Source organism: Diprion similis, chromosome 8, assembly GCF_021155765.1.
Source record: "Diprion similis isolate iyDipSimi1 chromosome 8, iyDipSimi1.1, whole genome shotgun sequence".
Classification (NCBI taxonomy): Eukaryota; Metazoa; Arthropoda; class Insecta; order Hymenoptera; family Diprionidae; genus Diprion; species Diprion similis.
The window spans coordinates 24667813-24680220 of NC_060112.1; the positions used below are offsets into that span (position 1 = coordinate 24667813).

The following is a 12408-nucleotide window of genomic DNA, read 5'->3' on the forward strand; positions in this document are numbered from 1 at the left end:
CGCAACAACTGCGCAGTAAACAAACTACGGTGCATTTACCTTTGCGCGAACGCTACATTACCGCGCGTGAGCGCTTCGGCGCTATGGACGTGTTCCTAACCAGCTGATTCACCCACTTTGAAAATCATGCACCTGCTTCATACCCTTACGGGTTTCATCGGACGCACAGCTTCTTCGATAGTCGAGTTCGAGAGAATGATGGAGGATGATGCTCAGTTGCGCTATGTGGCTCTGGTTATAACCATGGAAACCTCGTGGGTATAAGCTAAAGGTACTAGTTGTTCACCCTTTTTGGTGGTATCTGGTTGATCCTTGGTTCTAAAGTTACTAGAAAATAAATTTCTGGTGTCTAAGCATCTAGAAATTGGATTTAATCATCGAGAAATTCGGAATCTGTACAGTAAATTTGGAATTTTGGAAAACAAATGACGATAATAGACGAGTTTTTAACCAGTCGTTTTACCCTCTTCGAGACCATGCAACTACAGTCTCGAAGTCGAGTTTCAAAGGATGAAGGACGATGTTATTAGACTTACAGTCACGAAACGTGAGTCTAAAGTTTCGAAAATAAGCTCTCGTCACGTGAAACCTTCCTTGACGGGATGGCAACTTGTGCTACAAGTTGGGAAAAGTTTGGACATTTTTCTATGAAATCGCACAGCTTTCGAGGCGACTTGTACAGTTCTTCATGACAGTCCAACACCATGCAACACGTGTAGGATTATACAATGCACTATTTTCGACCAGTATCGCCAAACGATTCGCTTGTTTCTGGTACTGTAACTCGCCAGTTCAACTGTTAGATTAATTGCGAAGATACAACCATACAGCAAGTGTTGGACGGTACCTTTAATAAAAAACAAATTTTAGAATCATAAACGTTTTTTCTCACCATTTATCTATCTTCACGTCTTTATTTCGGATAAGAACTGTACTCTCAACTTTTCTTGTTTTACTCTGGGGACATGACTTGCGTAACACCGCAATTACTGAAGTGAGGCTTTGATGGATTCACCGTGGATGCTTATGAACGGTAAAATGGTGTGATTTCGTAAGTCTTTGAAGAAAAACCTTGAATAATTCCTATAATTTCTGGAATAATACTGGACACCTTGGAAGATGCAGGCTGTGAACCGTTTGCTTCGCAGCAACGTTCTTCTCTGGTTCGGTGTACGTGTATCAAGATCCACGTGGCCTGAGAACATGACTGTATGAAGCAGGTATTCGGTATTGCACACCACTCGAGGACGTCGATGGTGTTCATCTCATTCTATTCCATTCCATTCTATCCCGTACCATCCAGGACTAGAACCCAAACGAAGTGCGGTGACCGTCTTGGAAGGAGAACAGCGGCCAATTCGCTTCGCAATGACGGATGACCGCGACGTCCAAGGATAATCGAAGTTCTCGGCCAACGATCTCCATTCGAGATTAGAATTTATAAGTACAATGCCTTTTGGCTATGCGGCGAACACTCGTAGTTGCCAAATGTGGTTTCGGTTTATTATGCTCTGCAGTTCTGCAAAGGATCAGATACTTCCGTGATCCATGATGAGACTTGGCACGTGTCGCGAGAAAATTCTTCTAATCAAATGGCTTCGATGAATTATTAAATTTGGAGCTCTTGGGTGAACGGGACTTGAATTTTCTCTAAGTAAAGGAGAGAGGGATGAAATAATGGAGTGTGCAGAGAGGACGTCTCACTAGCATTATAACTGCTTTTCTTTTCTCACACTTCCTGATCACACGTTTTTTCTTTTTTTCTTCATTTAGATATGTTAACGGATGCAAGAACCAGAATGTGAGCTTTGATACGACCTGGAAAAACCAGGAATAAATAGTCAGTCTGATACCGTCGCGTGTCCTCGACTTGACCTCGCCTCCTGTTGCTTCCCTTTTTCAGTAAACATAGGTGTGTATGTGTATGTGTATACATAACCATACCTAAAACGCCATCGTCCTTGTCGCCACCTTATATTATCTTTCCTTGTCATCTTGCATCCTAATCAAAAAGCCCGAAAGCTTTATATCCAGTATTCCTCGATAAGAATCGTTATCAGACTCGTTATGGCCAACACAAGACCTGAGTGGTTCATTATCGACAGGGTTTACGGTGTAATTTGGAATTTTTGTTAAAAATAACGAAGTAAAGTTACTATTTGTATTGAAATAAGAGCCAGTTCAATTGGCAAAACGTACTGCACGATTATTTCGTAAAATGTTGGGTGAAGAAACTGCGATGAGTGTATCTTTTTACAGGTCATTTGCATTGAATGAGAAGGAGTCTCGTGGAAAAGAGGCGCCTTTTAGACTTGATCTAAAAATCCGATATTTCGGGAGGATGTTTGATCGGCAAATAATTTTATAAGGTTTGAATCTTGTTCCGGGGAAAAATAAATTTGGGACGGTTAGTCGAAAATGTTACTTTTTTCCTGAAACCGGTCACTTCTACGACGAGACGCAGTTTGAGAGGTGGCAGCAACGCCGTTGATCATTACACCACGTTGTGTAGGGATCAGAAAGCAGCTCAGGCGAGTACGAAAATAAACGCTTCTAGATATGAAGGAAAGGCTGCAGCCAGCGGCTTAAATGCGCGTCGTCACCAACTCAAATTTCACCTCAAAGTAATATCAAGTTACGCACGAGCTGATCGTCTCTCCCTCATAATCTTTCCCACTTTTTGACTGGTTCCAATTAAATTTTCCAACACGACTGCATCCGATTATTTATGCCGCACGCGTTCCGCATCCGTAAGTTAATTCAAACGAAAATCACACCGTGAACGAATATCGAGACGGAAATTGTGACGCAAGACTTCGATTTCTGGGGCCGGTCTTCCCGGAATCCATTACGCACTCAGTGTTACCGGAATTCTTGTATTAACAATCGGAATTTGGATTTTTGCCAATAGACGACCTTCGCTATTCTATCTGTACGTCGTTTTGGGCAATTTGTCACTACTACGCAGTAGAAATGGCAAAACGATTTCGATTCACCGTTTCACGTAACCATTAAACAAGTAAAACTCGTAGCCGTGCGATAGCGATCGGTAAAAATAGCTCGTGAACGTAACTTGTTGGCATTTCGCAATTTATGTTAAACGCTGTGATGTCATTAGCCACATATCCGACCGCAACTAGTTCATTCATGGATTAGTTCATTCAGTTAATCACCGTTCGAGTGAATCGAAGGCTCTAAAAGTCGTTCATACGTCTTCAATGAAAATAAAACTTTCGCCATCGACGCTACGTCAACCGCCCAGATTTTAACCCATTCTATCTATGCTTATGTATAGTTTATAACCAGTTTTTTTTATTTGCAAAACAGACTCCCTCCCCCCAAAATCGCACCAAAGTTTTGGAGCAGCAGGTGCAAAAAGACGTAAAATTCTCGTCTTTGTGATGTAATTTTGAATGTTTACTCTCCTTCTCTGGAAATGTTCGTTTATTTTTCTCTACAGATCTATCATCACTCGAAGTGGATATATTTTCCAGTCGCTCAAGGCTGACGATGATCTATAACTCCTACTACAAAGCCTTGCTTATTGTCAGCGTATTCATAAATCGTTTATCTAATCGAGCTACATGTTGAATAAACAGGTTTTAAAAATTGTTCTCTACATACAAGTGTGACAAAAATGCCAAGTTCAAAAAGCTTGACCTAATTGGATGAGTAGAAATGAAACCAAACGAAATTCGAAGAAGTAACGGATAAGGAATTCGAAAAAAAAATGCTGTTTGACAAATTAATTTGCGAATTCGAATCTCCTGACTTTTGGATCTGTGAGCAGTTCCCCCAAAAATTAAAAAAAAAAACCAACAATTTTTGTAGAACTGGCACACCATGAAAATTTTTCAAATTCTCGTAATCATGCTCTATATTCGTAGATTTGAATATCGTAATTGCGAATTTAAGTTCACAGTCAGTGAACTTTGATTAAGATCAACTTATTCAAGAATATCATCATTGTACGCAGATAACAACATGCATCCCCACAATTTGAATCAAGCGTTGAAAAAGAAATTTATGCAAAGTTTATTTTGCTTATTGTAAATGAATGAATGATAATAGTTTCTTGTCAGCTCCAATCGAAAGAATCGTAATCGATCGATTCAAATTTCAGAAAAAAATTTGTCAAGATAAAGAACATTATTTTTTTTTTTTTTTTTTTTTTTTTTTTTCAACAAAAATTTGTTAGACAGGATATAATTAGTGTAAGTGCGGAGAAAAATGGATTCGTTTCGAATAAAATTTGATTTCAAAGGAATTTTTTTTTTTTTTTCATCTTCTCTTTCTCGAGGTAGCAAAATTTTCAAAACAATTTCACATTCAAATAGATCCTTTTTTCTGGGTACGTGTACGAGAGAGAGAGAGAGAAAGAGAGAGAGGGTGAGAAAAAAAATTTTTGAATTCACCGATGAAATACGTTTAAAAAATGGTTTCCTGATTCAAGTATATTCGATTTTATTTGATAACCGTTTTTTCGACGAGTTGTTTGGTTGGATGAAATAAAAACCCTTGAATTGGAAAAAAAAACATTTCTCTCGCCGGATATTTGATCGCCAAGTTTGGTAAAAATTCGACGAGTCCTTTCTCCGTGTGTAATGAGTAACAATTGAGTTAGAAAAAATTGGGCATTATTGGAAAAATGGGGAAAAAGTGTCAGAGTCAAAATATCAACTCACTGTTCCAATTCACCCCGCAGCAGGGGTCATGCTCTTCATGCTTCGAACTCCTTCCGGACTGACGAGGGGTGTTTGAATGCGAGGAAGTCGAGGGGGGCGAGTGGCTGGTGATGTCCATGGAGCTGCTTTCATCCGGCGTCGAACTTCTGACCAGACGAGAGAGGGAGTTTTCGCTGATTATCGAGGAGGATTCGGGCTCCTGGGTCCCCGATTGATCCGATGTATCGATCCCTGAAAGGGAGAAAAGCTTTAGAAATTGACGACGAGGATTTTGCCGCTCGTGATAATTGATCGGCCGATCGATATGGATTACCAAATATGTATAATCGATTTTTGATTAAAACGATTAATTTTTCCAGATTAATCGAGTATATTTGATTATTTTTTGGTTTTTGGTTTTTTACTCCCATAAACGACGCTATAGAATATCAATTCATGTGATTAAAGTGTCGGTTATTATTATTTTCTCACCTATTTGATATAATTAGTGAAAAATAAATGAAGTATCAATTCATCGACTAAAAGCAAAAGAATAAAAATGATTCTTCTACGGTAATTGCGAAAGGGAGTAACCGCCGAAAATTGTTATTGTTTTTACTATCGTTGCAATAATTATCGATTTTGATAATCAACATCCTCACTGTATAATTTTGATACTTTGAATTTTTTACGCGTTTTGGTAGTTGTCGGATCGTGTACAAAAAAAAGTGGGTCACCTACTCTTTTGATATTTATTAATTAACGCTTGATTTAAATTATACTACACGTTTTGAACATATTCAGAACGAATTTTTCGTTCAAAGTGACAGAGTAAAGGCGACCTTCCAAGGTTTAAGAAAACAAATATGTTACTATTTATATTAAAACAAAGCCAGTCCAGTTGGCAGACTGTACGACATTGTTATTTCGTAAAATTTCACGGAGTTACTAGAATGAGTATATTTTTTGCAAGTTATTCAAACGATAATTAAGATTCACATGGTACAAGAGGAATCTCTTAACCTTGATTAAAAAATCTCACACTTCTGGAGGATTTTTGGTTTCAACCCAGTACGGGAGAAAAAAAATTAAGTTGAGAGATAGAGATGATTATTACACCACGTTGTGTAGGGATCAGACAGCAGCTCAGGCGAGTACGAAAATAAACGCTTCTAGATATGAAGGAAAGGCTGCAGCCAGCGGCTTAAATGCGCGTCGTCACCAACTCAAATTTCACCTCAAAGTAATATCAAGTTACGCACGAGCTGATCGTCTCTTCCTCATAATCTTTCCTACTTTTTGACTGATTCCAATTAAATTTTCCAACACGACTGCATCCGATTATTTATGCCGCACGCGTTCCGCATCCGTAAGTTAATTCAAACGAAAATCACACCGTGAACGAATATCGAGTCGGAAATTATGACACAAAACTCGATTTCTGGGGCCGGTCTTCCCGGAATCCATTACGCACTCAGTGTTACCGAAATTCTTGTATTAACAATCGAAATTTGGACTTTTGCCAATAGACCATCTTCGCTATTTTATCTGTACGTCGTTTTGCGCAATTTGTCACTACCACGTAGCAGAAATGGCAAAACGATTCCGGTTCACCGTTGCACGTAACCATTAAACAAGTAAAACTCGTAGCCGTGCGATAGCGATCGGTAAAAATAGCTCGTGAACGTAACTTGTTGGCATTTCGCAATTTATGTCAAACGCTATGATGTCATTGGCCACATATACGACCGCGACTAGTTCATTCATGGATTATTTTATTAAGTTAATTACACTCCGAGTGGATCGTCAGCTCTCAAAATCGTTTGTACTCATTCAACTAAAATGACGTTTTCGCCATCTACTCTATAATCGTGGGCGCAAAAAGCTACCCGAATTACCTGATTATGCTCATTATATAAAGTCTGCGATTTTCCAGAGTTTAGTTAATACGACTTTGCCCATTTGCTTTGCACACAAACACGTACATGACTCTTATCGAAATTGTTAATAAAAAGAGAATCAAGCGCCCAATTTTTCACGCATTTTATTTCTGCTCATTTAGTTTTTATCATCTCCTTTTATTTTCAAAAAAATATTTTCCACGGTGGTCTTCTCCCTACTATCAAATTACCGAGCAGCTGGTGTAAAAAGACGTAAAATTTGCGTCTCAGTTCTATAATTTTCAATATTTCCTCCTCCTCTGATAATGTTTATTTATTTTTTCTACATCAATCTACATCATCACTCAAGGTGGATATATTTTTGAGTTACTCAAGGCTGACGATGAGCTGTAACTTCCATTAAATACAGCCTACTTATTGTCATAGTACCCATAAATTATTTTTGTCACATTTCTATGCACGCAGAGATGAAAAAAATTTGGTGAACTTACCAAATACGCTGGAAAAAATATTTTACTGATTGAAATAAATTTGGATTTACTTGATAACACAAATTCTCCTCCCAACCACCCCCTTGTTGGATGAAATAAAATTCCTTCGATTGAAAAAAAAAAAAAAAAAAAACATTTTTATCGCAGCGTGTTCGATCACCACGTTCGATAAACTTAACAAATCCTTTCTCCGTGTGTAACAGAGTAAAAATTGAATGGACAAATTTGGCATCTTTGGAGAAATGGGGGCCAAAGTGTAAGAGTGAAAACATCCACTCACCGCTCCAGTACATCCCGTCGTTGGGTATGTGGCGGGGTCTGCGTCCCGGATGCTTCCCGGCCTTCTTCAGGGGGCTTTCAGGGATTCTTGAGAGTGCGGGGATCGAGGGGGCGGACAGGGACTCCCTTTCATCCGAGGAATCAGCGAGATTGGAGGTGGATTTGATTAAGGCTATGGCGTCCACGGGTGTCGGGTTTTTGCCTTGGTGAGGAGGTGAGCCTTCGCTGGTCACCGAGGAGGCGTCCGGGCTTTGGCGGGGCGGCTGATCTGCCATACCGACCGCTGAAAAAGAAGGAACGGTTAGCGGCTGATGGTAATGCTGTTGTCTCCCGCGGTACATTATCGGCGGCGCTTTCGCAGTCGGAATCGTACCGACCGTGCGAACAGTTTGTATTGGAGATATAAATAGTGATCCTTGGGGTGGATTTTCACGGACGTCAAAAGTCGCTCGTGAAAATTGGTTGTATTATAATTGAGATCCACTGAACCAGCCACGTGGTACGTTTTAACGCGCGACATTTTGTAGTTCAATAAATTTGCGACGATCGTAAAAATCCACCGTTGAGGTGACGAAATTGAAGAGATTGCAGTCGGCTAAAAATTTATCTAATGAATTATCGTGCACAAATAATAATTAAGATCATTTTTTCTAATCTCTACGATTCAAGCGTGGGAAATTTTATACGGAAAATTGTTTTACATGCAATTACATGTATGTGATGAAAGAAACTTGTGTACTATCATATTACCAAGAAATGTAGGTATCTACGTGACTAAAAGATGCTACTGAACTCTCGTTAGCGCATTATACAGAAAAACGCCGAAATGAGATAAACGACGAGCTAAGTATAGTTAATTTTTCTTTTTCATTTTTTGTTTTTTTGATCAAATAAGCTGACTCACTGATATACCATTATAGCTTTATAATACATACAGATCTTATACGTAATATCCGAGATAATACAGAAGATCCTTGAAAAAATAAACAGACAATATATAGGACGTTGTCAGATTGTCAGCTTGTCAGCTGAACAACTTATCAATTTCCTCCTCCTGCAATAACGTTACAGATTAGATATATGCAACGAAATTTCTCCTTATGTCTGCTATATGACAATATGTAGAAACATATTTTGAAAATGAACCATAATTCTTATATCTATTTTCTTTTTCTTTGCCTTTTTACGATCATTGACTGGGAAATCCATACGTATTTTATGCTTCAGCATATGTAGAATCGTCCAATGAGATATAAATTTTTGCACATTCATGTACTCTTAATTTTTTCTGCAGTTTCAAAAGATTGCAAATGATTCGCTAGGATAGTAATTTTGCTATCGATAATTGCAGTTGGAAATTTCAACCACTGTTTGATTCTCGGACGTGTTGTGAAATTTTTTTATTCATTTATTTATTAATTTTTTTTCATTTCATCTTCTTAAAAATACAGAAAATCATGTTATACAGTGAATATATGATTTTTTTCTCTCACTCCGAACGAATAAAGGCAGGTAAACAATTTGGTAGAAAAATACACGCTGCAATCTGACGAATCGATTACATAAATGAGAATGGGAATAAAAATAAATAATCTGAAATAGGCGAAAAGATAAACTCAATTCTTTACAGAATCATGCCGTTGATAATATAATCGACCTGTGAAACCTGCAATTTTTTTTAATTTTAATTATGTCATTCGTACACCATGTATATGTTGGAATGCCCGAAAAAGGATGAACAAATTGATCCAAATTGTGAATCCAATTTGTACAATATTTTTTCCAGCAAGACCGACGAAGCAAGGTCGCGATTCCCGCAGCTGCGATCCTGACCTTCACAATTCGTTACGAAATCGGACATAAAGTTGAAAAAACTCGTTTTTACCGCATACGTGTGTTTCTCGTATTATATAATTATGAAAATGAAACAAATTTTTTTTTCTATACCTTCTTTTTTTTTTCTTCTAATACTATATACAGTTTTTAATTATATCGTAATAAGCATCGAAATTTTGAGTTATAACGAACGATTGTTAAGTTTCGTACGTGTAATGGATTAAAAAGGAAAACAAAAAATTTTTTTGAGAATGAAACAAGTCGATGATAAAAAAAAAAAAAAAAAAAAAAAAAAAACCAACAATCACTGTAATTGCTCATCTTTACGTACGTATGTATACGTCTGTATGCATGTAATAAATGACGAGGTCCGGAGAGGTTTACGAACAATTCTACGTAAATTCAATTATCGTCGCGTATTTACATACATCAAGAAATTTACGATAACGAATCGGATATTAAACTGCTGCTGCAGTGCAGGAACTTCGCGCTTACGCGTCATTATTACGTTATTTATTTACTTTTTTTTTTTTTTTTATTCATCAAGAGTACATAAGCGTTAATTTATAGGTCGTACAACGATAACGAAAAGAAAAAGAAAAAAAAAAAAAAAAGAACAGAAAAAATGAAAAGAAAGAAAGGAAGATAGAAATAAAAATACAGATGCATCACGTATCTTAACCCCCTGACCTTATTACCAGCTAAGAAAGAATTCTGCATGACATATGTATATATAGAGTATATATTAACGTTATACTGGAACAAGTTCAATGGAAATAGAGGATAAAGTTTTCTCTGATCATCTCCCGATGAAATACCTTTTATAATAAGATAATTATTACACACCTGGTCTGAATAATACAAACGGATATAAATTTGCGATCATATTTAAAAATAAAAAAACTCGGTGAGACTGAGCCCCCTCCTCTCTCTCTCTCTCTCTCTCTCTCTCTCTCTCTCTCTCTCTCTCTCTCTCTTTCTCTACCTCTTGTACAAGGCATGCACGACGCCTCCATGTCTGCTGTGCGAGATATTTAAACAGGTGATTGTTCTCAAAATGCTCAGACTTTTGGCACTTGTTGCTTCACGGAAATTTATGCCTATAGATAGTATAATTGACAATAAAATAGGAGGAAATAATATTCTCATTTTCTCACGTTTTATGTAACGTTTCATCTTTGAGAATCTTTATACTTTTTAAAAATTGTTCAACAATTTATCTGCAAACGATCAATGTACCGATTCTCGAGGTTCACTCATCACCTATACATTTTATTAATTTTTATTTAGAGATATTTGTACACTGACTGTTTCGCGAAAAATTGTTATGTTTATAGCCCGGGAATGTTTACTGACGAAAATAAAACGGTGGTTCATTTTTTACTTATTATTATTATTATTATTATTTTTTTTTTTTTTTCCTCATTTTATCAGCATCGTTGAATAAATCAATTTTACAATATCATAAATGGCAATAAGAATTGAACGATTCACTAACATTTTTGACTAATATTTTACTTTAAACAAATTTGAAACGAAGCATCGTAATATTCTACGTATATATGTATGTATATATATATATATATTAATGTACTTTCAAAGAAATTCTTCGCATTTTTCAAGTATCTATAATATTAATAAAAAACTATCAATCCTCGGCAAACCAACGATAATTCCTTTTAAGAATAAACTCAGCCTCAAATCCACCGTATCGAACGGCGAGAAAATCGTTCCGGCCACGTATAACATATGTATATATATAACACACGTGACCGGTCTCTGAATTGACGTATAAATACCATTTCCTTAACAAAAAATAAAAAAAAATAAAAAAAATAAATAAATAAATAAATAAAATAAAAATAAACATACATGTATACAGTGTCTGTATACATTATGCATGCGCATGTATATGCCAACAGCCGATATTATACATACGCGGGTGGGGAGGGGGGATTACGTTAGAACAGACAGCTCGAACGTATAATAATTGCGGCAGCACCACGTTTCGTATTTTGCAAAGAGTTTTTAAAATCTGTTGGGCATAAGTTTCAACATCAATTTCTGCCTTCACGATCATCATAATTTCCCACGTAAGAGTTAATATAACAATAATAATAGCAATAACAAGGACAATAATAATAATAATAATGGATTAATAAACTTGATAACAGACATCCACATGGATTACTATTTCCTCTGTTATATGCACGTATTTGTGTATATAAGCCTGTAACAAGAGATCACAGTAGAAAGTATAATAGCGGTCGAAAAGTGCATCGGCATTGAAATTGGAATGAAAGAGAAAAAAAATCATATTACGCGGCGCTTATATATTCGAATTCTTGAATTGAATAGCAGCATTAATCAATGGTTTAAAGAATTGATTGTATGGAGATCTGTATATATATATATATATATATATTTTAATTTACGTAATATATGCAATTTTCAATATATATATAATATACCTATATGTATACTATACTATACTTGACGAAGTTAATTTAAACAGTGAAAACCGTTGTATTATTGTAATTTTTATTATTTTCTTAATAAACAATTTTTATAAGTTTACGTACAGATTGCGTTAACTATAAGTTTAGCTTGAAATTGAACTCACTGTACTTATGACGTTGCATCTATGTATCATGAGAGCCGTAGTAATCGTTTTACACTGAGATTACTAGATTAGAATCGTTTTAGAGATATAAATTCCTCGGTGGTATGCAGAGCATATTATTATCTTTTACGCGCGTCTTGCAGCATTTTCCTTATCTCGCAACCACTCTTTGCACTTATGATCCGAACCGTTGCACCGATTCAGATTAATTTACTCAGAATCGATTGAGAAATATTCCCCCACTTTATCTCCCGTCTCCGTATTATTAACGCAGGTATTTAAATACACATATTATTTAAATAATAACAAGAGAATATTTTTTAGTTACTCGAGGCCGAAGGTTGAAATAGATTTTTGTTAAAACTGATCAAATTGGATCCAAATTTCACTTTTTTTTTTACTTTCTTTCTTTTTTTTTAACCAAAGTATATTAACGTTCAGTTACGCGATCTTACACGCGTTGTATAATTAATTATACGATGTGTTTGTGCAATATATTTATATATATATCATGTGTGTGTGTGTGTGTGTTTAAAAAAGCGAGGGCGTGTCATGCGGCGAATCAATTCAGCGGCGATAAATAACGGGGCCTGAAATGATAATTGCAACGGTAA

General features: G+C 36.3%; 1 protein-coding gene across 3 annotated transcripts in view; it reads right to left on the bottom strand.

The window, feature by feature from the left end:
• LOC124409755 (growth factor receptor-bound protein 14-like) overlaps window positions 1–12408 on the bottom strand; it is a 288180-nt gene that overhangs the window by 268825 nt on the left and 6947 nt on the right. For all 3 annotated transcript variants that reach the window (XM_046887582.1, XM_046887583.1, XM_046887581.1), the window contains exons 2-3: window positions 7337–7618; window positions 4686–4916 (exon numbers count right to left, since the gene is read on the bottom strand). In XM_046887582.1, the coding sequence (XP_046743538.1) occupies window positions 4686–4916; window positions 7337–7610 (505 nt within the window). In that variant the 5' untranslated portion in view covers window positions 7611–7618. The remainder of the gene's footprint in view (window positions 1–4685; window positions 4917–7336; window positions 7619–12408) is intronic.